Source organism: Hydra vulgaris, chromosome 03 (assembly GCF_038396675.1).
Source record: "Hydra vulgaris chromosome 03, alternate assembly HydraT2T_AEP".
Lineage (NCBI taxonomy): Eukaryota > Metazoa > Cnidaria > Hydrozoa > Anthoathecata > Hydridae > Hydra > Hydra vulgaris.
Window position 1 is genome coordinate 48,868,532 of NC_088922.1, and position 27,301 is coordinate 48,895,832.

At 27.8% G+C, this 27,301-nt stretch overlaps 1 protein-coding gene across 1 annotated transcript in view; it reads right to left on the reverse strand.

The window, feature by feature from the left end:
* Positions 1-27,301, reverse strand: part of LOC100212287 (fidgetin-like protein 1) — a 56,086-nt gene that overhangs the window by 13,709 nt on the left and 15,076 nt on the right. Inside the window, exons 3-8 of the mRNA XM_065793512.1 lie at positions 23,861-23,914; positions 21,175-21,242; positions 15,608-15,775; positions 13,712-14,062; positions 7,739-7,798; positions 1,160-1,239 (exon numbers count right to left, since the gene is read on the reverse strand). Of these exons, the coding sequence (XP_065649584.1) occupies positions 1,160-1,239; positions 7,739-7,798; positions 13,712-14,062; positions 15,608-15,775; positions 21,175-21,242; positions 23,861-23,914 (781 nt within the window). The remainder of the gene's footprint in view (positions 1-1,159; positions 1,240-7,738; positions 7,799-13,711; positions 14,063-15,607; positions 15,776-21,174; positions 21,243-23,860; positions 23,915-27,301) is intronic.

Sequence of the window (27,301 nt, forward strand, 5' to 3'; positions counted from 1 at the left end):
CTAATTGCTCAAAGCAATTGTCAATTATAGCTGGTTGTGTGGCCACAGCTCTAATAGTTTGCATACCGCTTACTTTTCTTGGGCAAATTTCTTTACGATATTTATTCATAAAACCGGAGTACCATTTTCTAGTCCGTTTGCCGTCTTTAAATAGACTACATTGGTTTGATTCTTTTAAATAGTTTTCAACAACAATAAATACGTCTTTTCTATTCAAGCTGAAGCCTATATCACTCATAAATTTTAATAAATCAACAATAATAGCATCAGTGATGTTGCTCATCTTTCTTGGCGCTCCTCGATTATTAGATGATCCTTTTGTTTTGTCAAAAAGTGTAGATTTTGCCACATTATAACACTTAGCAGCTTGTACGTATGACTTTTTTTTTTCAGTAATAGCTTGAATAACTAGCTGGATTTGACTCTCTCGCTCTTCTTTTTGTTTAAAATTATCCATATTCTTTAATACAGTAATACAATTAACACAAATGTGTTAACTTTATGGATGCTAAAAAAAATAGCTGTATCTGGATTAGTGTCAATTATTTTTTCCCTGGTGGCTATTTTATTTTTTATTACTTTCATGAACATAATATATTATATTATGTGCATGAAAGTGATAAAAAATAAAATAGCCAATTGTAATTAACTGTATCCGGGACTCAAAAGTGTATTTGTTTATTGCTGCTGGCTAATTTGTTTATTATTTTTTTTAGGTACATAAAATAATAATTACCTCTATCCGGAATTAGGTGCCTTTTTTTTTTGGCTGGTAGCAAATTTGTTTTTCATTTTTTTCAATTATTTCAAAAGGTAATTTAATTTTTTTTTGGCTAAAATAATCAGCATAAAATTCTGCACAAAATAGTGTTTTTACTTTTTTAATTTTTTTGTTGCAAGTCAAAGTTATTTTTTTCCTTTTTTTTGTTTTTTTAGTGATGAGAGATTTCAAATTGAAATCTTTCATGATTGCATTAGTTTATATAATTTTTTTATATTTTCGATTTGTCTGGTAAAGACGTGTATTAATTAAAAAAAATTATTCATAAATTCATTATATTAAGGGAGTTATGAAACTTTTTACTAAAACCATCTGGAATTAGGTTACATCCGGAATTAAGGGTTTTTACGGTAAGTATAATTCAAAATAAAAAACAACCTTGTTCCGAGACATTTCTTTGAGTTTCCATATCCTATTGAGCTACTTTGTACATTATCACTTTTTTGTTGGTCAAGAAACTGTTAAAATAAATACTAAAATACAATATATTATTATAACAAAAAAATAATTTTAATTAAAAATAATGAACTTCAATTGTAGACCCAGAGGTGTATCTAATTTACTCTAAGAAGTTTTTAATGAATTAATTATCACTTTTATTAATTAAATTTATTTAACTTTTAACATTGCAGTATGCAATCCCAATATATATCACCCCAATAGACATTTATCACCCCAATAGATATATATCACCCCAATAGACATATATCACCCCAATAGATATATATCACCCCAATAGACATATATCACCCCAATAGACATATATCACCCCAATAGACATATATCACCCCAATAGACATATATCACCCCAATAGACATATATCACCCCAATAGATATATATCACCCCAATAGACATATGTCACCCCAATAGACATATATCACCCCAATAGACATATATCACCCCAATAGATATATATCACCCCAATAGACATATATCACCCCAATAGATATATATCACCATAATAGACATATATCACCCCAATAGACATATATCACCCCAATGGACATATATCACCCCAATAGAGATATATTACCCCAAAAAAACTTAAACTTGTTGCTTTCACTGTTTTTAGTTAAAGCCGAAACTGAAACTCTTTAAATTTTCCTATTACTATTTGCATCTGCATACTACCTACTGTTGGTAGGTGTTGGTCATTATTATACTCTCATATTATACTGTTACAAATATTCTTAAAGATGCTGTTTGAGCTTTTCGAAATCTTAGAGTAATTTCTGAAATTTTAAGGAGCCAATAGATACAATTGAAAATGCAGATAAAAAGGACTACATGAGCTACAAAAATTGCTACATGATCCACAAAAAAATACTTGGGTGTGGTCCATAAAAAACTACATGAGTGTGGTCCAAAAAAAACTACACGAGTGTGGTCCATAAAAAACTATTTGGGTGTGATTGACAACCTGGCATTCTAGTTAGACAATTTTTGGATACCTCCATCATGTCTTTACATTTTCTTGTCAATTCTTTTGTACAACCTATGTATATGTCTCTATTTTGTCATGCATTAATTAAATATCTTTATGTTATTGATATAGCATCTGAAAGAAGCATCAAGTAAAGAAAAAGAAACAGAACAATCTCTGAATGATTGCACCAATATTATCCAAAGAGTGGTGAGTAGTGAGTTTAAGAAGTATATTACTGAAGATTCCAGTTGCAATAAGAGTACTGTTAGTTGTGTAAGCATTTTCGAGAAAATAAAACAGTCCATTGCTTACCTGGTAATTGGAGATTACCAGAAACTTTGGTCTACAGACAAGTATATTATCTTTCAGTTCAAAAATCAGCCATATATTAATCAAATAGATGTTGCCAATGATTTGAAGGTTTCATGCACCTTTATCTCTAGATCTTCTGTAAGTAGATGCCTCAAAAAAAAAAGAAGACTCAAGTGCAACAACTCCAGTACCCTCACTTATGGAAACCAAATATCCTTAGGCATTGCCGTTAGGCAAAAGCCTGTCAACACTGAGGACTTTTTTTTAACTTTAGAGGATTCGTCCAAGTATATAAGAAACTAAGAGTTGCCTGTAAAGACCTGTCAACATGTAAAGAAGACTTGTTTCCGACCATACAATATTTAATATAAAAAAATTTATATCTGTGGTACTGTCAAGCATCAAAAAGATATTATGATTTGAAGATTTTTTCCAGAAGTGGCATATGTCGATTATATAAAATTGAAAATATTTATTAATTGTACAATTGTACAAAAAAACCCTTCCATCAGGTTGCATGTTGTTTGGTGGTCAACCCTATATTTTTAAACAGAACAATGATCTTAAACACAAAGAGAATGTTGTTGTCAAATACTTTGAGAATAAGTTTCCTAGTTGCCCAAGGCTTAGGTCAGGACTTTAGGGAGTTAAGGTAAAATTTTGGCTTGAGGGTATACTTACGCATTATTTCACATATTTGTCAAGAAATCAGGCTTAAATCCCTTGATCATTCTTTTATGTGCTTCCGCTTGGTACCTCTTCGCTCTATCAACTTTCTCTTTGTTCTTAATCATTCTCCTTTTTCTCAAGACTGCACTCTTTTATATGTAATTTCTGATCAAATTCATTGTGCCCTTCCTCTTTACCACTCTGCAAATATTGTTGTTATTGGTGACTTTAATGTCCATCACACTGAATAGCTTGGCTCTAACACTAGTGACCCTGCTGGCACTAAAGCCTTTACCTTCTGGATTTCTTAATCTCTTACTCCAATAATTAACTTTGTGACTCATTTTCCAGATAAACTAATCACTTACCTTGATTTGTGTCTTGTCTCTGTCCCTTGCTTGTGTTCAGTTTCTCCTTTTTCTACCTAATGTGCAATGATCTCTAAATCTTTCATTGTGTATTTCTTCTTTGAACTCACCCTATCATCACACTACTTAAGACTACCCTAAAGCTGACTGGGATTCTTTTCCGTTATATTCTTTGTGACAGCCCTTGGGCTGATGTCTTTTCCCTTTCAGCTAAAAAATGCGCCTCCTACATAACCTCCTGAATACAGGCAAGAATGAAAGCTTTTATTCCTTCTTGTTGAATCCAAGTCAAGCCTCAGTCTATTACATGGTTTTCCCCTTCTTGTACAGCTGCTATATTTCATCATTTTTTGAGCTCTATCTGCCAAGCTTGAGCCTCTCTTCCATCGCTGTAAAGTTGCATTTTTATCTCTTTTCTACAAAAACTATTATGGTTGTTGCTTAAAGAAGCTATTATCTCTAGTTCAACCAATTAAAACTCATTCTGATTCATAATTGAGCAAAGTCTCATTCTTTACGGTATTTGTTTCTGCATCCTCTAAAAACTTTTATCTGTCTAGTTTTTTTTCCTGCACTTCAATCCTTTGAAACTCTCTCCCAACTTTATGTTTTCCTGAGCCATACAACCTACAACTTTTCAAGTCTTCTGTCAACTGCTCTTTAAGTTGAATCTTTGATTTCTAGTAACTCCCAACTTAATAGTTGCTGCTTTCTTTGTTCTTTGTCTAAATTCTTGTTGTGAGTGAATTAGAATAAATTAAAAAAAAAATAATTGAGAATCTATGAGCATATCAGAAGCGCCAAATAAGGAAACATTAACCTAAAATACATAATTTAATATGGTGAACCATAATTTTAAAGATTGCATCAAAAATGTTTTTTTATGAACAAATTGTTAAACCTATGAATTTTAAACAATAAATTAATTTGTAAATAAAATTGGCAGCAAAAAAATTACTAGCACAATAGCAGAATTGAATATATAAATATATTTTTTCAGCAAAAAGCCATCAGGAAAACAATTTTTGTTTCCATCAACAATTTGGTTCATTTGAAAAATCAAGATGAAATTTACCACATTGCCGTAAATTGTTAAGAAACACTATCTGATGGAAACTATTGTTGGTGAGGCTAAATTTTTTAACTAAGGTTATGACCAAATGAGTTCCAACTGAGAATAAAAAAACTTTCTACTTTTATAAATATTACTAATTTTTAAAAAATTTGCTTATTTTTTGGTCAAAAATGTGTTAGTAGGTTGAGAGAGTTGCAAATAAAAAATTAATTTGAAAAAATAAAAAAATGAGTAGCCTCCTTGGCTGTAGTATGTTGGGTAGGTCTGATGTTTTTGAGTTTTTATAGTCACTCAAGTCTTTAATTTCAAATTCTGATGGGTTAAACATTGGCCAGATTGGCATACCCTCTTGTTCGTCCATCCAGCCATCAAGAATTTTAAACGGATCAGGTATCTGCATATTGTCTAATTTCTGTTGTTTTTATTGGTAGAACATTGTTTTCTGTTGCAGCAAATACACCTGCAGGCTTTGTAATAACTATGAGTTAGTATTATGCAGCGGACATATGTATACTTATTTTTAACTTATTATGTATATCAACTTATGTCCTAGAAACAATAAAAAACGATTAAAACTAATAAAAAGCATCAACTAATTCTTTCCGCGATTGCACAGGCTGTCCTACTAGTATATATATATATATATAGTATATATATATATATATATATATACACATACTTAAACCAATAGAATAATATTCTCTTCAATAAAAGGGTATGAGTATTGTTCTAAAAATTCAGTCAAGTCCTCATTCAATTATCCTTTTCAGGATAACTCCTCTAACAAGATACTCATATACAATATTCGGTCTTGACATCAAAGTAATGGCAGAGAACTCAACAATTACTCACTGTACCAGATGGGAACAAGCTAAACTTTTCCTGTCAAGGGTAACTTTTTTTTATGAGAAAACCCATATTCCAACAATTACAGAATGTAAGGTATGCAAACAATTAGCTAAACTGCTTGATAACAATGCTAAAGTGAGAGCAATTCCTTCAACCATTGACCAGCCCCAAACTTCCTGAACAAGCTAAAAAAGATGGATGTTCAGACATTCCTATTGCGGCCTGCAAATGCAGAGCAACTCATCAAAAATCTAGATGATGTCTATTTCCAGCAGTCAATGAAAACCAACCATTTGGCAACATTTAGATCAAGTTCAGCATCGCAAATGAAAAAGAGTCACAAAAACATGGAAGCAAGGCAGCGCAATTTTTTTTCAATTTTACTAAAAAATTCCATAACAGCAACATTAGCAACAGTGATAAAGATGTTGTTACTGATGGAGATGTTCACTCTTATTGTTGGAGATTTTCTAACATTTTAGTCTAAAAATAATTAAAATGCAATTTTATAAACTGGAAATTAAAAAATAATATCAAATTTAATTCAGCTATATAAAATATTTACTAAATTAATTTATTAATCCAATATATTATATTAACTTCAACAAAATTATGCTTTGATGACAAAAGAACAGTCAAATTTTATTTACAAATTTTTTACTATATACGATTGCTGATCTAACTGTGGGGTTTCTCTCATCATGAAAATGTACTGAATGTGTTGTGAATTTGACATTTGATGAAACATTAACTAATGCAGGTCACATAACTGTAGCCAGTGTGACAGTCCAGATGCAGCGTAGATGATCTCTCTTTTGGTCACTTTTTGTTACCATGTTGGTAAGGTTAACATGCCATATGTTTTCAATGATCTGAAGATTGAGGCATCCAAGTCTTCAGACATCAACTAGTTTACACAAATTTAAAGAACAAAGCCACTAACTTAAGTTTCTATCAAATAACTACCCTTGACTTTTAAACATTGTTGAATGTAGAATGCATTTAAATATATTTAACAATTAAAACATTGAACAGCTCATTCAGAATTGTTACTCTCTATTAATTCATTTAAAGAGAGAGAAACTTTTGTCTCTGATAAGTTGAAACATATTAAAAGATTTTTTATAATAATAATATAATATAATCCAACACCCATTGTGTAAAGTTAACAATAACATCATACATTGAATAAAATCAAATCAAAAACTGATTATGCATTTTCAAAATATTACGATATCTACTATCAGCTCTGCATGCAATATATTACAGGAGAACATGTTTAAAACTAGTGGGAAATCTGTAAATATTTGTTGAATGGCAAGTTTTGATATTGAAAAAAAATTCTATTGATTAGCACTCATGTAAATGTACTTCAATATATATACATACATATATATATATATATATATATATATATATATATATATATATATATATATATATATATATATATATATATATATATATATATATATATATATATATATATATATATATATATATATGTATATATATATATATATATATATATATATATATATATATATGTATGTCTGTATGTATGTATGTATGTGTGTATGTATTTATGTATGTATGTATGTATGTATGTATGTATGTATGTATGTATGTATGTATGTATGTATGTATGTATGTATGTATGTATATACAAAAATAACTTTAAATGTATTCTACAAAATAGATTGCTCAATGTTCTTAAATAAACAGAGCAATAATATCAAACTTTTTTCATTTTACATTATGTTTTATCTATGAAGACTCATCAGAAAATAATGATCAAACTAATCAAACTTCAATTTATACCAAAAATTAAATTTCAGAAAGTCATAAATGTCTTTACTACTGTAATATATCACACATTTGTGGAATATGATATGTTGACACTTTAATAAAAAGAATTAATAAGAATTGTTTACTTCTGCTTTTTTTTTTTTTTAATTTATATTTAAAGGAGAATTTATTATAATTATTTTTTGAGCTCATTTATTCTTTTTTAAGAAAAACTTATTTTCATGCCTGCATTTAGAAATCAATTTTGATTTTTTATTTAATAAATACTCTTGGTTCACACGTGTAATTATTTCAAACTTTTTTTATTGACATAATATGCATTTGTTGAAAATATTATTTAATGCAGGTGCTGTTTACTTTTTTTTTGAAAACAACAACTTTAAATAACTTCAATAAAACATGCTGTCTCTTTATAAAAATTTCCTATAAAATCAAGTATTAACATACCAATTGATCTCGAGCTGTCCTGAATGGATTCACTTGTGATTCGTTTTCTTCTGGTAAACTCTAAATTCAAAGGAAAACCATATATAAGTAGTTGAAGTTTGAAATCAGTTAAAAAGATAAAATGTTGAAACTTGTTTGATGCATAAATCATCTTTAAAAGTGAAAACTTTAAAGTGAAAATTTTAAAAATTTTTTCAAAATATTTAAATCTTAAGCTATTCTACACATTTTTATAATTTCAATATTGTATAAAAGTTATTTATTGCAAGTAAAAAACAAAAGCAACCTGTTTTATCATTTGTAGAAAAATACCCAGAAAAAACACAACTATGGTATTTTAAATCACACATTTCAGAACCACCTTATTAAATACCAACCAATTAGACAGCTTTAAGACATTACCAATATCTTGTCAGCTTTATATCAAATCAATTTAAAAGCATATTTAAAAACTTGGTGTATGCAAAAGGAAAAGGTTTTGATATAGTATCAAAAAACAATATCATAATACAATGCAAAAGTCAGCAAAAAATGGTATGTTTCATTCATTGCATGGTGTTTGCAAGTGATGGATGTGTCTATCTAACACTTGATAACAAGAGAAAAAAAAAGAAATTATTTAAATAATTTATCAATATAGTAGTGATACAATTTTTCTGGTAAAATTTTCCGGTAAACTTTACTTTCACTACAGTACAATATAGCAGTCAACAAAGGTTGCAAATAAAAATCAAAAAAAAACTTTTGTCTGAAATAATATTAAATAAAGTGATAAGGATTGAATGCAGTGGAATATATCTACTTACAGATAAGGATTGAATGCAGCGGAATATATCTACTTACAGATAAAAAAGAAACAAAAAGTAACAAAGAAATTCGAATTCAGACAAAGAACTTTAGAATTCAGACAAAAAATGACATTTAATGAATACTTGAAGAAGTTTAAGAACCATTAAAAAAGATTTAACCATTTATATTTGTATTTACTTTAACTGTTTTTACTTTTTTTCTTTATAACTATTTAATTTTTTAACTTTTTTTTACATATTTATTTTATAATATTATAAATTATTTTATTATTAGCTTTATTGCTGTATATTTTATTATTGAGTGTTAACCATATTTATTGTATTGAGTGTTAAACATATTTATTGTATTGAGTGTTAACCATATTTATTGTATTGAGTGTTAACCATATTTATTGTATTGATGTTAACCATATTTATTGTATTGAGTGTTAACCATATTTATTGTATTGAGTGTTAACCATATTTATTGTATTGAGTGTTAACCATATTTATTGTATTGAGTGTTAACCATATTTATTGTATTGAGTGTTAACCATATTTATTGTATTGAGTGTTAACCATATTTATTGTATTGAGTGTTAACCATATTTATTGTATTGAGTGTTAACCATATTTATTGTATTGAGTGTTAACCATATTTATTGTATTGAGTGTTAACCATATTTATTGTATTTTTAATTTTACTACTACTATATATTGCTACTATTACTATTGTTATTGTCTCTTTTGCTGTATTATTGCTATTGGTGTTGTATTATTGGTATTGTTGTGAACGTTATTATTAGCATTGTTATTATAATTATTATTGTTAATATTATTAACTTCGTCATTATTATAGTATAATTACTACTAATATTATTATTGTTTCTGTTGTAATAATCTTATTAGTATCAATAACTTTATTTATAAACTAAACTATTAAGTCTCAACTCTGCAAAATTTATTAATTATATTTATTATATTCATAGTTTTTCCCTTTAAACTTTTTTGTAAGTTCAACCCATAATAAATGTAGTTTTTTGAATAATATTGATTTTAGATTATCAAAAAACTCTTCCATCACTTTTTGGCTCTGTATTACATGCAATAATATCTAACTGATAATATATAACACCTCAATGAACTCCCAAAGGAGTTCATTCATTTATAGCTCTCGAGAATCTTATACTTTTAATTAACTCAATAATTTCTTTATATATCAGCTAAATGATAACAATATGATAATGATATGAACATAGTTCCAAATCAATTAAAAATATATAGACATGAAAAGGTTTTACTCTTCAAAAATCAATAATAATTGTTTTTTCTCTGTTTTATTTGAACATTCCTTCAATAATTCATAAGTTCGGAATAACAGAAAGGTGAAATATCCAATAAATCTTAGTGGATATGTAAATGAACATACTCTAACAAAAACTTCATTCGCAAGACTCTACTATATATTTCTGATAAACTAATTTATAAATCTAGAAATGATTTACTTATGCATCTTAGATACATAATAATGATATCTTATGTTCTTAGAGTCTGTGTTTGTTGGATTTGGTTTCCCTAAAATAGATATTAATGAATTTAATTTTTCATATCTAACTATTCTATTTGAAAAATTTGCTGTTAAAAAGAATAAAAATATTTATTTGAATGGATGATTTTATTATAGATCTTATAAAAGCAGACAATTTAATATCAGAGTATTTAAACACGATTGCTTCAAACAACTTTTTCCCTTTTATATTCTTACTGAAAAGATTTACAAACCACTTAAATAAAAATAGTAATAGTTTTGGAGCTACGTGAAAAGGTATTAGAAGTCTTTTGAATATACACTAGGAAGTTCTCATATCCATTTTCTGTATTTTCAAAAAAACACTACTATACATGATCCAGTAAATAATTTGGAAATTTTTAACTTGTTCTTTATTTTAATCCTTGAAGAACTGCAAAATTTCAATCATCCAATACTTTTATAAGTACATAAAAAGCATTTTAATGTTTATTCTTAAACTTTGTGCTTATGATATTTCTTCAATACTTTCTTAACTACTTAATTTTGCATTGATTATTAGTATATTCCATAGTATTTTAAAAACAGCATCTGTTAACCATTCTGTGAAAAGAACTCAAAACTTGCAATAACTAAAGACTAATATCATTTTCAAGTATAAATAAATTCTTGCAAACCTCATGTCGTATCTAATACTTTTTTGATAATACTAAGTGTTTCTATAGCTGGCAGTTAAGTTTAGATATCACTCTACTTCCCACACTCTTGTTAGCATTACTGAAATGATTTATGGTGCAATTGATAGTAGTTCTTTTGCTTTTGGCATCTATATTGATTTCCAAAAAGCTTTAAGCCTGACAGTGTTGATGGCTTTGGTCTGCAAAGACTCCAATAGTCACATGTTTGGCCTGGGCATATACACTACTGACCATAATTATTCAAATGGTTTTTATAAGAAATGCTTTAGTTTAATAATTTTTTAATGTTTACTCTTAAAATGCTTTGATAAAAATGATAAAAATAATAAAAATGCTACACTGGGCAAAACTACATAAACAAAGTAAAACTTTGATATCTGATATTAAAAGTATGACTATTCAAATAATTGTTTAAGGATTACGTATGTAACTTATCTATTTGCTGTAAAACCTTTGTCTATAATTTTTGTTTGAATCCTTTGTCTATTATTTTATATATTTCTGTTTAACACCTCTTCCCTCAATCACCTTTACTTGTTGTGTATCATTCTCCTTCTTCATAAAACTGCACTCTCTTCTTGTTATTTCCAATCAAACTGCCCATTCCCTTTACCCCACTTTTCTTTTTATCTGTAAGCTGATTTTCTGTCTTTTCCCTCTTTTCTTTTCGATGGCACTATAGCTCATAACTTTTGTATTTCTTAATCTCTTACTTAGATAGTGAGCTTTCCAGACAACCCTAATCACTTACCTTAACTCTTTGATTTGTATCTTATTTCTGATCATTTAGTTTTTTTAGCTTATATTTAGTTTCTCCTAGCTCTTCTTTAAGTCATTTGGAATATGCTATGATCTCTCTAAATCTTTCATCTCTTACTTCTTCTTCTTTCACCCTACCATTGCACTGCTTACCTTAAAGCTGACTGGGATTCTTTTTACGATTTTCTATGCAATGGTCCTTAGACTGATGTCTTTAAGTGATAATTGCGTCTTCAACATAATATCCTGTATTCAGACAGGCATGGAAGCTTTAATTCCTTCTTGACAGTTTTAAGCAAAGCTTTACTCTGCCCCATGGTTTCATGTTTCCATGGTTTCCATATAGTTTAACCTTCTTGTGTAGCTGCTATTTCTAATTGTTAAAATTTTTTTCACAAGAACAACTCTCTTGAGAATAAATGCCTTTTTATTATTGCATGAAATCGATGTAAAAAAGTGCTAAGCTCTAATGCTTTTTAGAGACTTTTGGAAAGTCTTCAACAGTGTCATTAACAAGGATAAGTCTAACATTCCATCTCTAATACAGGCCTCAGCAGGAATGGCGACCCATTGCCTGTAAACGCGTCTACACCTGTATAATTCAGTTAACAAGGGCATAATAACACTCATGCAAAATACAATTATTATTTTTTAACAACAAAATTTATAAAACTTTTGTTAAATCTAATATTTTTATTAACTTAATGTTTTTTTGGTTGAGTTGTATTTTACTTACAAAAACAAAAATATAGCTTTAGTACAATGTAATTACGCATTAAAAAAAAAAAGCAAAAAAATGATTGTTTCTTATTACTTTTTTGCAAACATCGTTAAAGTAAAAAAGTTCAATATTGAAGATTTTTTTTAAATGTTTGACATAATTACTTTTAAATCAACTTAACAAGCCCATACGGCCAGTATAATAATTTCATTAAAAACAAAACATTAAAAAAAAAAAAAAAAAAATATAGAGATTTAATAGTTTTTTAAATGCTATTTAAATTTTTAATTTTATATTTTCAATTAAAAACATTTTAAAAAGTATAAAGTGTTAACTATTTAATCTAAAAACAAAAAAAATTTTATTATGCAATACTTTTATAGTTGCATTTTTAACTTAGTATGTAAAATACGACTCTAGGTGAAAATAATAGATATAATAATAAAATAATAAATATACACGCATATTTAATAACTTAAATAAAATCTTTTTCATAAACAGTTATAAAAATAGTTCATTTAAATTTCAAATAAATAACACAAAAACAATTTAAAAAAAAAATGAACTCATTCATTTAAGTTTTAATTACAAAGTCCTTTTCTTATAATTACTCGCTCTCTAGCTTTCTTATAATTACTCGCTCTTTTTCAGTGCGATTTTTAAAAAAAATAATATTTATAAAATAATGAACTGTATTAATAAAAAAGCAAGCTAAATATATACAAAAACAGTGCTTAAAAAATTTGGTCAAATGCAATGTTCTTTTAGACAATTTTTCTAAAAAAACATCACAATGCTTGAATAAACAAATATCATAAAAGCAACTGTTACTGACATAGTCATTTTATTATCTCCATGAACTAATAATAATTTTTACAACAATTTTTTTTTTTTTACTACTATTATATTTATATAAAAAAATTTTTTAATGATAAACTATGCTATAATTATTTCTACTATTATTTCTTTCATCCTTCATAATTTATTATATAGTTATTATACAATGTTATTTTTTATCATTAAAACTTATATTATCATTATATATTATACTATTTTTCACCTCTTCAAATTTTTTTTTAAATTATTCTTGCTTTTAATTCTTTTTTGTTTTCTTTAATGTGTTTTTTTTAATCCTTACTCCATTGACTAGTTTTCAACAATATAAGTTTTTAACAAAATAAGTTTTTAGCAATACAAGTTTTTAACAATATACGTTTTTAGCAATATAAGTGGATCTCAAACCAAACTGATGTATATAACTTCATATTTTTATGGTTAAATAAATGATTTTTAAACAAACAAAAAAAATTTTAATTCTGGGATTTGTTGCCTAAAACTCCTAATCCTAGATATTATTATGTAAAGTGAGTGAGGCCAATGTATAGTAAGTGAAGCCAATTAAATAATAAACATGAACAACTTAATTTTTAATTTTGCTATCAAAAAAAACATGACAACAATTATAAATACACAACTTACACTTCTCTCTCTTCTTGACTCTTTTGGATTTTCTATAAAATTATTTCCATTGTGCATTACATTTTTTGTTTTAGGAGAGTAAAATGTTTTCTTATGAAATGGTTTACTGCTCTCATCCTGTTCATCAAAAGACTTATGTTTACCAGATTTGTAAATAGTAATTTGTTTGTTTTTTAAAGGTTTATTATTTTCATAGCAAGATAAATCATTAGGCTTTGTGTTAACAGTTGTACTGCAAGACTGCTGATAAGGTCTTAATTTTGCACTAACTGCTGTAATATCACTGGAAGATATATTACAAGGTCCTAACTTGGTATCAAGTGATCCATTTGAGCTCAAACTTGTGTTAGTCTAAATGAAAAAAAAATTATAAAAGTAATAGAAAAATCACTAAACAACTTTTCTTTTTTTTCCAATTTTTTTCTATTCCAATAATATATTACCAAAGAGGTTTTAAACATTATTAATGGAATAATTTTTTGGTCTTAAAAAAAGATGAAATGTTCATTTTATGAAATGTCCACACTTCATTATAAGAGGACAAAGTTTGTTTGTACTATATCTTACTCTATCTTAATTACTTTTTAACAATAATTTAATTATCTAACATTGCCAGCTCACTTAAAACAATTTACTTTATAAGTAGAAGATTTTTTCAACAAAATATTTTTTTAAATAAATGGTTGTTTTTTTTTCAATTGTTTTTTTTACTAATTTGCTCCCAACAAAGCTGCAAGCAACCACTATCAAGTTAGGAGTTACTGAAAATCAAAGAATAGTCTTAGAAAGCAAGAAAACGAAAAAATACTTAAAAAACTGTATGAGTCATAAAAACATGAAGATGAGTTCCATAGCATTCATGTAAAAATCTAAAAAACTAATAAAATCTTTTAGAGAATCATGGGAAAGATACAGTAAAGGAATGCAACTTTGCTGAATGACGAATCAAGCAAGAATGAGTTTTGCTTGATGGAACTAGAGGTTGAAATAAAAGTTAGAATAAGTCCAACTACATTTACAATGCGTTTTTGAACCTTGTCTAGAGTACTCTAAACAAGGACGAATAAAAGATTTGTAGAGGTAGAGAATAAAATAAGCAGTAAGAAAATGGCAAGCACAATAAAGAGAACCTTAGCAGATGCAAACTTTGCAATGGATTGTATATATGGTTTCTATGAGAGATCAGTATTGAATGATGATCCAAGATGATGTAAAGTAGATGACTTGGTGAGAGGGTTGTTATTCATCAATAAAGGAATTTCAACAATGCTGCAATAGTTGTTTGCAGTAAATAACTGAGTTTTGTCAATTCACAAACCACTGCAAGCCCTAAGCTGTTACAGAAGAAAGATCAAAATCTTAAGACTGACTGCCTGCTCTAAGTGATCAAAAAGTTAAAATTTTTTGTCAAGACAGGAGTAAAAAGTTGAGTAATAAGCAAATATAGGTACTTGAGATATAAGATTGTAAGGAAGATCATTAATGTAGATAAGAAACAATACAGGACCAAAGATAGAACCTTGCGGTAACCCTGAAGTTATTGGAAATGAAGAAGTGTTGAACTTCGAAGATGACTTTAATACTGTGGTTAAAAAGTAATGATTTCTAACCGCAGTAAAATCATTCAGTAAGATAATATCTCAAAATAATCCATATGAAGATAATCTCTAAAAACTTTTCCAGACCATATGAAGCAAGCTTATGGAAAAGACCAGCATGTCAAACTTTATTGAAATAAACAAGAAAAATATACAAAAAATATTTAAATATAAAAATATAATAATAACAAATATTAATATATAATAAATATAATAATAAAAATAATGTTCAGTTTTCTCTAAAAGAATCAGATATAGATAGAAAAAAACAACTATATTTAAAAATTAAAATAATCACTTTAAAACTTGTCTGATTGTTGTTGTTGGTTATATTTGTTTTATAGTTGTTAATATTGTTTGTTCCATTGCTGCTGATGTTATTGGCATTTAATCCAATATGGCCTATCCCAGATTGACAAACTTTAGTCCTCTTTGATAAGTTAATTCTCATTTGTACAGGTTCACTCTAAAAAAAATGTTATTATTTTGTTGAAAATTAATAAACAGTAAAAATACAAAAAATATTCTCTTATTTTTGAATTTTATAAAGTGTAAAATCTATATTATATTATTTTTTTAATATGTACAACTTTACAAATGATGTATATTAAAAATGGCATGTATGCCTTTTTCTTACTTTCATAAAAAAATCTTTGTCCTTTTCAAGTCTTTTGTCTTTACCTATCTGTATTTTTATTATTGGTGACTTTAATGCTCATCAATAAATTTGCTACAGTTTCTACTGAAACTGATATTTGTCTCTTACTAAGAACTTTGTAACTCATTTTTGACAATCCAAATCATTAAACTTCCTTGATCTGTATCTCGTCTCTTTTATCCTAACTTGTGTTTGATCAATTCTATATATCAAGTAATACCAGTAAGTTTTGATCAAGTGAGCATAACTTGTGCTTATTCTCTCTTTGCCTTCCTTTAGAATCTCATTACTGTTTAGAGCTCACTAAAAATGTTATCTTATACTTTTTCCACATCAGATTCACTTACATCACACATCTTATAATTATCTCAAGACGAACTGGGATTCTTTTTTCAATTTACTTTTTATTTTTTGTAAAATACTTTCACGATTTTGAATTTTGAGAGGCATGAAGTTTTTATTCAGAAAATCAAACCAATAAGGTATTGTATAACACTATAAGATATTGTAAACACTATAAGGTATTGTATAACATTAAATAAGGTATTGTATAACACTAAATAAGGTATTGTATAACACTAGAATCAGACTCAGATTAATAGATCTTGCACTTTTATCTCAGAAGAAAATTATAATAGCGTTATTAACAAAGGAAATTCTAACACTGCATTTCTTATACATAGATCTAATCTAATTAACTCTTCTAAGGATTAACCTAAAATATTTTTAAAAGAAATATTCTTCTAATTTATCTCTTGAATCTACTGATCACAGTCAGTGCGATCAGTAGATTCATAAAACTTGTTAATCAATTATTAGACTTTCTAATTATTCCAACTTCTAATTGTAAATCCTAACTTAAACTTTTACTGGCTGTGGTTGTGTATTCTCAGAAACTCACTAAACTTTTCAAGAGTAAACTATTTACTTTTTAAACTATTTAACAAGTAAACTTCACTAGTTCTTTGAATTTTAATAAATTTCTAATATCTCATATAGACTAACATAACAATTTTAATAAATTTCTAATATCTCATATAGACTAACATACTCTCTGAAGATCAATATAGATTTTAAACTGGGTGTTTTACTACTTGTTTGTTATTTGTAATAAAAAATGTGTTTTATGAAAGCAGCAAGTAAAGCACAGGACATATTGGTCTTGACATATTGAAGACTTTTAATAAAGTCTGACAAGATGGTTTTCTCAATAAGCTCTTACCATTTGATGTATGTAGAAAATTTAAAATTATTGAACTATTCCTTGTTAATCACAAAGTTATATTAGAATTGTCCTCAATAGAAGACGTTCTTCATTTTCGCTTTCCAGAAACTCTTATATGGGTAATACAAATTTTTAAAACTTGGTCCCATATTACATCTCACCTATATTATTGATCTTCATGAATATATCACCTCTAGAGATATGCAATCTTGAATCAGATCTCTTTTCTGTGACAACTTGGGGCTTGCAGTTGTTGGTAAATTTTTCTAATTCTAAATTTTCTGTTTCTTTATAACAACTACTAATAATACAATAAATGTTGCTGCCTAATCTTAATCTCATCTCTCCTTATCTTTTAATCCACCTAGTAAAATGTTGCATTTTGATAAAACACACACAGATGTGTATGTATATATATATATATATATATATATATATATATATATATATATATATATATATATATATATATATATATATATATATATATATATATATATATATATATATATATATATATATATATATATATATATATATATATATATATATATATATATATATATATATATATATATATATACAGTGGGTTGCCAAATTATTAGGGACAATTTACTTTTTAAGTAATTTTAAAGTTTAAATGATTTTTGCAAGCAAACAAATTGTTTTTAAATAATTAAAAAATAATTTTTTTTTTGTGTATTTTAGTTACCAATATAACTATAATTGTTTTTAAACTGTGGCAATTGTGTCAGTCCACACTACCTGTCAAAAAGTTAGTTTATTACTCAATTAGCTGTCAATTGCTGAAAAGTGTGGTTGGAGTAAGTTCAAAATTGATTTCAATTATTTATTTTTGGAACAATTTTCTGCAAGCTTTTGGAGTTTAGAACTATTGAAACCCAAGTATTGGTTAATAGTTCAATTATTTATAGTTAAAAATTTATTATTTTTGTTAATTTTAATGCATAAGGCCTGACTTGTAACCATTCTCACCTCTCATTGATTTTTTTAGTATGGGCAAGTCTCCAGACTTAACCCCAAGAAAAAGTAGGGAAGTAAAAACCTTATTTCTTCATTCTACACATTTTCAGAGAGAGGTATCAACAAATGCAAGTGTTTCAAAATCATTAGTGAGCCAAATTAAAAGAAAAATGGATACAAATGTGCCTCTAGAACCAGACCGTGTCGGCAAAAGTGGCAGAAAAAGAATCACTACTCCACATTGTGACAGTAAAATTAGAGACGCCTGACTTTAAAACAGAAAAAAAAGTGTGGCTCAACTAGCTACAATGATAAACAATGAAGGAATTAACATTTCCAAAAGGACAGTTCAAAGAAGGTTGGCTGAAGAGAATTTAATGGGTCGTCATCCAACCGAAAATCCACGTTTAACTGAAGCCATGAAAAAAAAGACTGGAATGGGCTAGAAAACACCAGCATGACTATTGAAGACTGGAGTAGAGTAAATATAATTTATAATATTGTTAGAAACCAGAAAAATTTAAGGTTAATAATTTTACAATATCTTTGAAATGTTTTACAGGTCTGCTTCTCGGACGAACCAACATTTCAAATTTTGATGGACAAAATTTCATTTGTTATATATATATATATATATATATATATATATATATATATATATATATATATATATATATATATATATATATATATATATATATATATATATATATATATATATATATATATATATGATATATATATATATATATATATATATATATATATATATATATATATATATATATATATATATATATATATATTAAAAATAGAGTGCTCAATGTTCTTAAAGAACAGAGCAATAATAAATTAGAAAAAAACACTTTTCTAACTTTTATCTTCCTGATGATCCAGCAATGGTGAAACTTAAAGTAGAACTGACTTAAAGTATCTTAAAGTATCTTCTGACCATCTTTATTAAACTTAAAGTATCTTCTGACCATCATTATGGATTTCGATCTTCTCATTCTACAGCTGATTTGCTAACAGTAATAACTGACAGGTTTTATCGTGCATTAGATGAAGGTGGAGAGGTTAAGGCCATCGCTCTTGACATTTCAAAAGCGTTTGATAAAGTTTGGCATGCTGGTCTTCTCCATAAGCTTTCTTCTTATGGTGTATCCGGCAACATCTTTAAGATCATTGAATCCTTCCTTTCCAATCGTAGCATAAAAGTTGTCCTCGATGGACAACACTCTTCTTCTTATTCTGTAACTTCAGGGGTTCCTCAAGGTTCTATCCTTGGCCCTATACTCTTTTTAATTTACATTAACGATCTTCCAGATATTCTCACATCTAAGGTGGCATTGTTTGCTGATGATACTACCATTTATTCTTGTCGTGATAAGAAACCAACACCCTCTGATTGCCTGGAGGGGGCATTTGAGCTTGAAAAGGATCTCACTTCTGCTACAGCATGGGGCTCACAGTGGCTGGTGAACTTTAATTCAGATAAAACTCAATTTTTTTCAGCCAATCGTTATCGCAATAATTTAGATCTTCCTATATTTATGAACGGTGATGTACTCGATGAGTCACCTACTCTTCATCTTCTAGGATTAACTCTTACTTCCAATCTTTCTTGGAAACCATATATCAAATCGGTTGCAAAATTAGCATCTGCTAAGGTTGCATCTCTTTATCGAGCTCGCCACTTTCTTACTCTGGATTCTATTCTCTACCTCTATAAATCTCAAATCCGGCCTTGTATGGAATACTGTTGCCATATCTGGGGCGGATCTTCTAATGATGCCCTTTCTCTTTTAGACAAGGTGCAAAAACGCATTGTAAACATAGTTGGACCTGCTCTTGCAGCCAACCTTCAACCATTATCACATCGTCGTAATGTTGCTTCTCTTTCTCTTTTCTACAAATACTATAATGGGCACTGCTCTAAAGAGCTAGCGTCTCTTGTGCCATCTACTAAAATTCATTCTCGTGTTACTCGTCATTCAATTAAGTGTCATCCTTTTTCTGTGACTGTTCCTAAGTGCTCCAAAAACGCTTATTCGTCTAGTTTTTTTCCTCGAACATCAGCTCTTTGGAATTCGCTTCCTTCATTTTGCTTTCCTGATTCATATAATTTGCAATCTTTTAAATCGTCCGTCAATCGTTATCTTGCTCTACAATCTTCATCTTTTCTCTTACAGTAACTTCCAACTTTAATTAGTGGCTGCTTGCAGCCTTGTTGGAAGCGAAGATGTATAAAAAAAAAAAAAAAAAAAAAAAAAGAAGATAAAAGTTAGATAAATGTTTTTTTCTAATTTATATATATATATATAAATATATGTTATATATATATATGTTATATATATATATGTTATATATATATATGTTATATATATATATGTTATATATATATATGTTATATATGTATATATATGTTATATATGTATATATATATATATATATATATATATAAACATAATACCAATGTAACGAAAAACAAAAATATTAAATAACAATTCTAAAAAAAATATGTAAAAAAATAAAAAACTAATAAATATGTTTCTCATTCTCTATAACTTATTTATTATGTGATAGAATAAGATGGCTTATGAACTGTATAGTAAAATATAATACTGTTAACAATCTCTTTAAATAGTAACTGTTCCTTCATGTTCAAAACTTAAATCTTTTTTTTTTGTTGTGAATACTGCTTTTTGTCAAAGTACTGCTGGTCGTTATGCAATATTTTAGGATTCTCTCCCATTATTATGTTTTCTTGCCTACCAACTTTTTTCTTGTTCATTATCACTTTTCTTTTTTTTTCTAATGACTAGTAATGTACACATAAAATGTCCAAATAACAATCTTAAAATTCAGCACATAATGTAATTTAAAAATAATTTTTTTTTTTTTTTTTTGTCTGTTGGTATAAAAAGTAATATAAAAAAAAAATGAAAAAATAAAAAAAAACTAATTTCAAATTTAAATTTAAAGTAAAATCATTTACTTTCTTTAGCATTTTATCATGACACAACTTCTGTAGGTCTGTTGCTTCTACTTTCCAATCTTTGCTATCTGAACAAAAAAACAAATAAGATATGCTTAATTGTGTTATTTAACTCAGTAAAATTTATTTTATTTGTTTCATTATATTTTAACATTAGTTTTAATGAAATATTTTTAACATTTTTCTTTGCTTCCTTAAACATTTTTCTTTTTCATATCTTTTTCACTAAATGTTTTTAAAATTTTTCTTCAAATATTGTAAGGCATAACTTTCTCTCTCTTTTTTTTTATATATACTATTTATGTGTTTTACTGCAAAAATGAGCAATTTATTTTATCATTTTTGCTTTTTTTAGTTGAATTTTCCTAAATATCTTTCAATTTTTTTGTGCAATCAAATAAAAAAAGATTTAAAGCCTACCATTTGAAACTACTTAAATGTCAAAGTAAGGCATATTTGTTTGTACCCTGGCCACATTTCCTTAAACAGAAAGCAATCAATTTTTTAAATGACAATAATTCTCTTTTCGTGACTTAGCTCATGACTTAAGAAAATCTTTTGTTCAGTTTTAGTTTTTTTAAACTTTTGCTTTACTTATAATGAAGTGAATTTTTGAATTTTTTTTTTTTTTTTTGAATAGTAAACTACTTGTTATGCTACTTTTCACTAATGTTTTATTGTTCAACATTATTTATAAGAAATAGTAATTTAACATTTTTTGTAGATAGCTAATACAATAATAAATTTTATTTTTATGTTTTAAATTATAATAAATAAATTATTTACCATTCTATTTATTTTGTGATTTCCTTTGTTAAATATATTTTAATTTTAATACATATTTAAATTTGTATTTCAGAAATTATTTTGGAAATCCGAAAAAACTAAAAGTTAAAAGAAATATTCGGTATCACGGGTATATACAGAAAAAGATAATCCCTGTCTCTAATCCATCACTACTGAAAAGTATAAACTTTGATTTATTAATGTAAAGGACTTTTGACCAATCAGGGTAAAGGACTTTTTACCAATCATTTCTTTTTGTTCTATTATAATAAAATATACTTTGATAACTATATTGATTTCATACTGCATAATTCCACTGAAGATTTGGGTTTGAGCAGGCAATATAAACAAGCATATACTAATAAAAGATTTATTGTTTAAAAATGTCTTTTATATATAGATGCTTCCTGCCCTAACTTTCAGTTAATGAGCTAAAGTTTATGTCTAAGACTATTTTGGTATGTCGTCAAAAATATTTTATGCACAATTATACATGCATGGGATGATATATATCAATAAATGCTGCATTAAATGTACACTGATGTCATCATACTTAAATAGTCATCTGCTGGAGGTTCACTACATACATCAACTTAGGGTTTTAGAAATTTACGAATTTAAAAATACTAAATTAAATTTTTTGTTAAAATCAATTTAATAAAAACTGACATTTTTCTTTAACTTGAAAATTAAATTCTTAACTTAATCAAAAACGTCAATGAAAAAAAATGATCAAAGTTTTTTTTGATCAAAAATTGTTTTTTCATTGACAACCATTTAAATTTATTCCAGAAGCTCCAGAATTTTTAAAAACCGTTTTAAGAAATAGAAAAACTTTTAAAACAGAAATAAATATCACGAGAAAAAAATATGCATAAACAAAATAAGAAAATTAGGCACTTTTTTTGCCTAATTTTTTTTTTTTGATTTACTTTTGATGGAATTTTAAAAAGATTTACTTTTGATGGAATTTTAAACCAATATTAATTTTTAACCAACTTTAAGCCAAAACTAAAAAGAATAAATGGAACTCATTTAGTTTACTAACCTACCAAAACTTTGGTTGCAACCACAATTGAAAAAAATCTTAACCAATTGTTATATGCCTTTTACCCATATTATATTTACCTAAAATTCTCCATGGCCACATTTTTTTTTAAGTTCAAAGTCTTTGACAACTTTCCATAAGCTGTTTTGCAGATCAAGATTGATTTATCTTATATTGATACTAACACAAAAATCCAAGGTTTATAAGCTCTTCTTCCTCTAACACACAATTGGGATTTTTATGTCAGAACTTTCCTTCTCTTAGGTAAGTTACCTCAACACAGTTAAAAACCATTACCTGCCTCATACAAAGCAAGTTGTATTGAATTATATGTTACCAGTTGCAAGACTGACCATTTAAACCTAACCTCTAAACCATTAATAAGGTTTCAAACAAAATAATAAAAATTACAATAATACTCTTATAACTATCAAAAAATACAATAATTGCAATTGTTGTTTAATTTCTTCCAAAAATTGTTGTCATTTTTTTAAATTTCTTCCAAAACGGCTGCAAACAACAAAGCTACAATTATAGGACAGGGCTCTGTGTTTTTTTTATAAAAATATTTAATAAAAAAAAAAATTTAATAAAAGTGAAAAAGAGCAAAATCGAAAACACATATTGAAATCACATATTTTGATATTTGGCCCTTCTTTTTTTATAAACATACATAACTGCTACATATTTAATGATTTTATTATCTAAATTTAAACTTTTCTATTGGTAAAAGAAAGAGTGGGGGATGAGCGAATTGTGAACAAAGTTTAGAATTCTTTAAAAAAGCTATAATATATAAACAAAATAATAAACATGTCAATTTTCTCTCTCTATTTTATCTGCACTACATACCATTTCGTTTTCCAGATATTAAAACATTGATCATATCACCATAGTTATTTAGACCTAAAACAACAAACAAAACATATCATCATAAATAAACACCTCCACCAAATACCACAAACAAAAAAAAATTGTTTTTTAAAGGTTAAATTTTTTTCCATACAAAAATATATATATATATATATATGTAAATATATTTTTTTATAAATCACCTCCCCAAGGCTGAGAAGGCCACTACAGATGAGGAGGCTACTTGTGGTTATAACCCTCTCTCAACTCTATAACTCTGAAACAAAAACCTTGACGAACAAAGTTGCTGCGTGGAGAAACAAGTTGAGCGCGGTACTACCAGGGTTGTGGTGGGAATTGAACTCGGAACCTCTTGCTTATGAATCAAGGGCTCTACCACTACACCACTACTGCAGTATATATATATATATATATATATATATATATATATATTTATATATATATATATATATATATATATATATATATATATATATATATATATATATATATATATATATATATATATATATATATATATAAATATATAAACATAAATGTATACATAAATCGATACATACATGCTTGCATACATACATTCATACACACATACATTCATACATACATGGGCAAAACTAAAATAATAAAATTCCAATACTTTTGTAGGCTTTTATTTAATTTTTAAAAATGGTAAATAAAAAAAGTATTTTTTAACAGGCAGGAATTTTATTCCTCTAAAAAAAATTGTTTTGAATAAAAATAACAAAGCGAAAATATACAAGTTTAGCTGTCAAAGAAGCGCTATTGCATGCAGTTGAAGAAGACAGACAAGAGACATAGCAGATCAATTTGATATAGAAAAATCGACAGTTGCAGATGTATATAAAAGATAAAAGGAAAGAAATAGCAATAGAATCTCACTAAAGTCAGGTAGAATTACATCTAAAATCAAAATAAAATTTGAATTCCTGCTACAAAAAATGATCCATGCAAAAATCCTGTCTTGTTGAATGCTGAAATGAAAGAATTTTATAATGTAAAATGTAGTGTTGACACAACCAAATGCATCTGAGGTCTGCAAATCTATTTGGAAGATGTCCTGCAAAGAAACCTTTTTCATTCTATCAAGAAAACACGCTTGAGATTTGCTAATGAATGTTTGAATTGGGCTAAAGAACAGTGGTCGAAAATACTTTTTAGTGATGAATCTAAGTTTATGTTATTTGGATCTGATGGTATTTTCATTTAATTGATTTCTATTCATTTAATTGATGGCATAATGGACAAAAATATGTACAAAGATATCATTGAGGATTTTATGCAACCAAATACTAAAGCAGAATGCCTGAGGATGGATATTTTAGCAGGACAATGACCCAGCGCACACTTCAACTCCGAAAAAATCATGCGTTCAGATACTTTTGCACACGAAAGAACCTGGGCATGAAAAAATTCAATAAGATGTACACTTAAGATTAGATGGCTTTGATTTAATAAAAAATCATTTGTTTTTAGATTTGTATCTCAAGTTATGCAGTTGTTCAGTTACTTTTGCACATACATACTAGGGTGCATCACAAAATTTTTTTTTTTTAATTTCAGTTGTCTGCTATTTTATTTTGTTTTACCAGCTGACATAAGCATTATGTTGAAAAAAAAAAATTTGGACAATATTTAGAGGTTCCCCAGGCCCTTGATAGTTTTGCAGATTTTAATTAACAGAATAAGCCCTAAATAAATTATTATAATATTTAGTCTTTGGTTTCTATGTTTTTAATCTTTGGTAGCCATGTTTAATTTTGATGTTTTTGTTTTTCTTTCATAGTTTCACGAAATGGATTTGAATGATAATGCAATATTAGACAAAGCAGTAACACCTCCTAAATCTAATAAACTCAACAATTTAATTCTTTCTTCACCGGTGGCAGTCAGTCATCAAAAAACTCCAGAATCCGGGTCAAAAACTAAATGACAAACTCGACTAGCCACGGACATCTTTGGGTTAGGAACCTCAGTTTGTGTTGATGATAGAACAATAACTGGCATTCGGCTGCAAACATGTATGCAGGTTTTGAGGTGTATGATGTACCACACAAATGTTGCTACAAAATCTCAGCGACCAGGGTCTGTCGGTGCTCCTGCTAGATTCACAACTGCAAAGATCGTGCTAGACCAAATTAAAAAATTCTATGAAAAAGCCAACATTCCAATGGTTACAGATCGTAGAGCCTGCGAAAAAATTGTCAAACTGCTTGATGATAACAACAAACTTCGTTCGATAGAAAAAAGTCGACGTGACACTCCATCCATGAAACAAAAACTGGAGGAAATGCAGACTATGTTGGCATCAACTTTTCAGCTCTGGCCTCCAAATGTGGAAAGTCTCATTAAGAATGCAGAGGATCTGGCATTTCTTGACTCAATGAAAGGTGACAGAACTGCCAGTTTTGGGGCTTTTGACAAGACACTTGCAAAAAAAATATCCAGACGCCATTGTCGAAATGTCGCAGAAATTGAGCGTATGAAGCGAGCACATCGTGAGATTGAAACATCATCAGCCATGGTATCATCTGAAGTCAGGTTAAGCAATGGGGGCAGTAGTATCCGATCTAACAGTTCCGCTTCGGAAGACGATGTAGATTTCGAAGCTGCAACAAAAGAAAAAATTTCAAAACGGCAAAAACTTCTACTGGAAACAACAGCATTCATACCTACAAATGTGCTTAGCTGACCAAGTCTTGTGTCACTGGCAACTTGATTGAAGATGACGCCAACACAACAAGCAGCATTAACACAAGGATTGATAAATGAGTCCGGAGGTGATGTTTCTATGGTTGCTGCTTCTTATGCAACTGCGGATCATTCACGACGCAAGGTAGTAAGTGCACTATCAAATAAAATCCACGATGATTGGGTACCACCTAAACTGTGTTCCTTGCATTGGGATGGAAACATAACTTCAACTCTTAGGAATCATCGTATTACAGAAGAACGCATGACTGTGATTGTGGGCAATGCTAAGCAGATTAAGTTGCTGGGGGTTCCAAGTTATTTCAAAGCCACAGACCAAACATGCGGACAAGTCATAGCTGAATTAACAATGAAGCTGATGACCGAGTGGAATTGTAATGATAGAATTGTGAATATGACATTTGACACAACAAGCTCAAACACTGGCCACTTGACAGCTGCTTGTATTGCCATACAAGATAAATTGCAACGTGCTGTCCTGGTCAGGCTGTCGCCATCATATTGGTGAAGTAATTCTTTCACATGTTTTCACGGATCTAAAGATTGAAGCATCAAAATCACCAGATGTCACATTATTTACAAGACTTCGCAGTAATTGTGATTTGGTATCACATAATTCCTCTCAAGTACTTCCATTCCGTCCAGCTGATCATGGCATGCAGACTCAAGAGCTCCTGGCAATGATAAAAG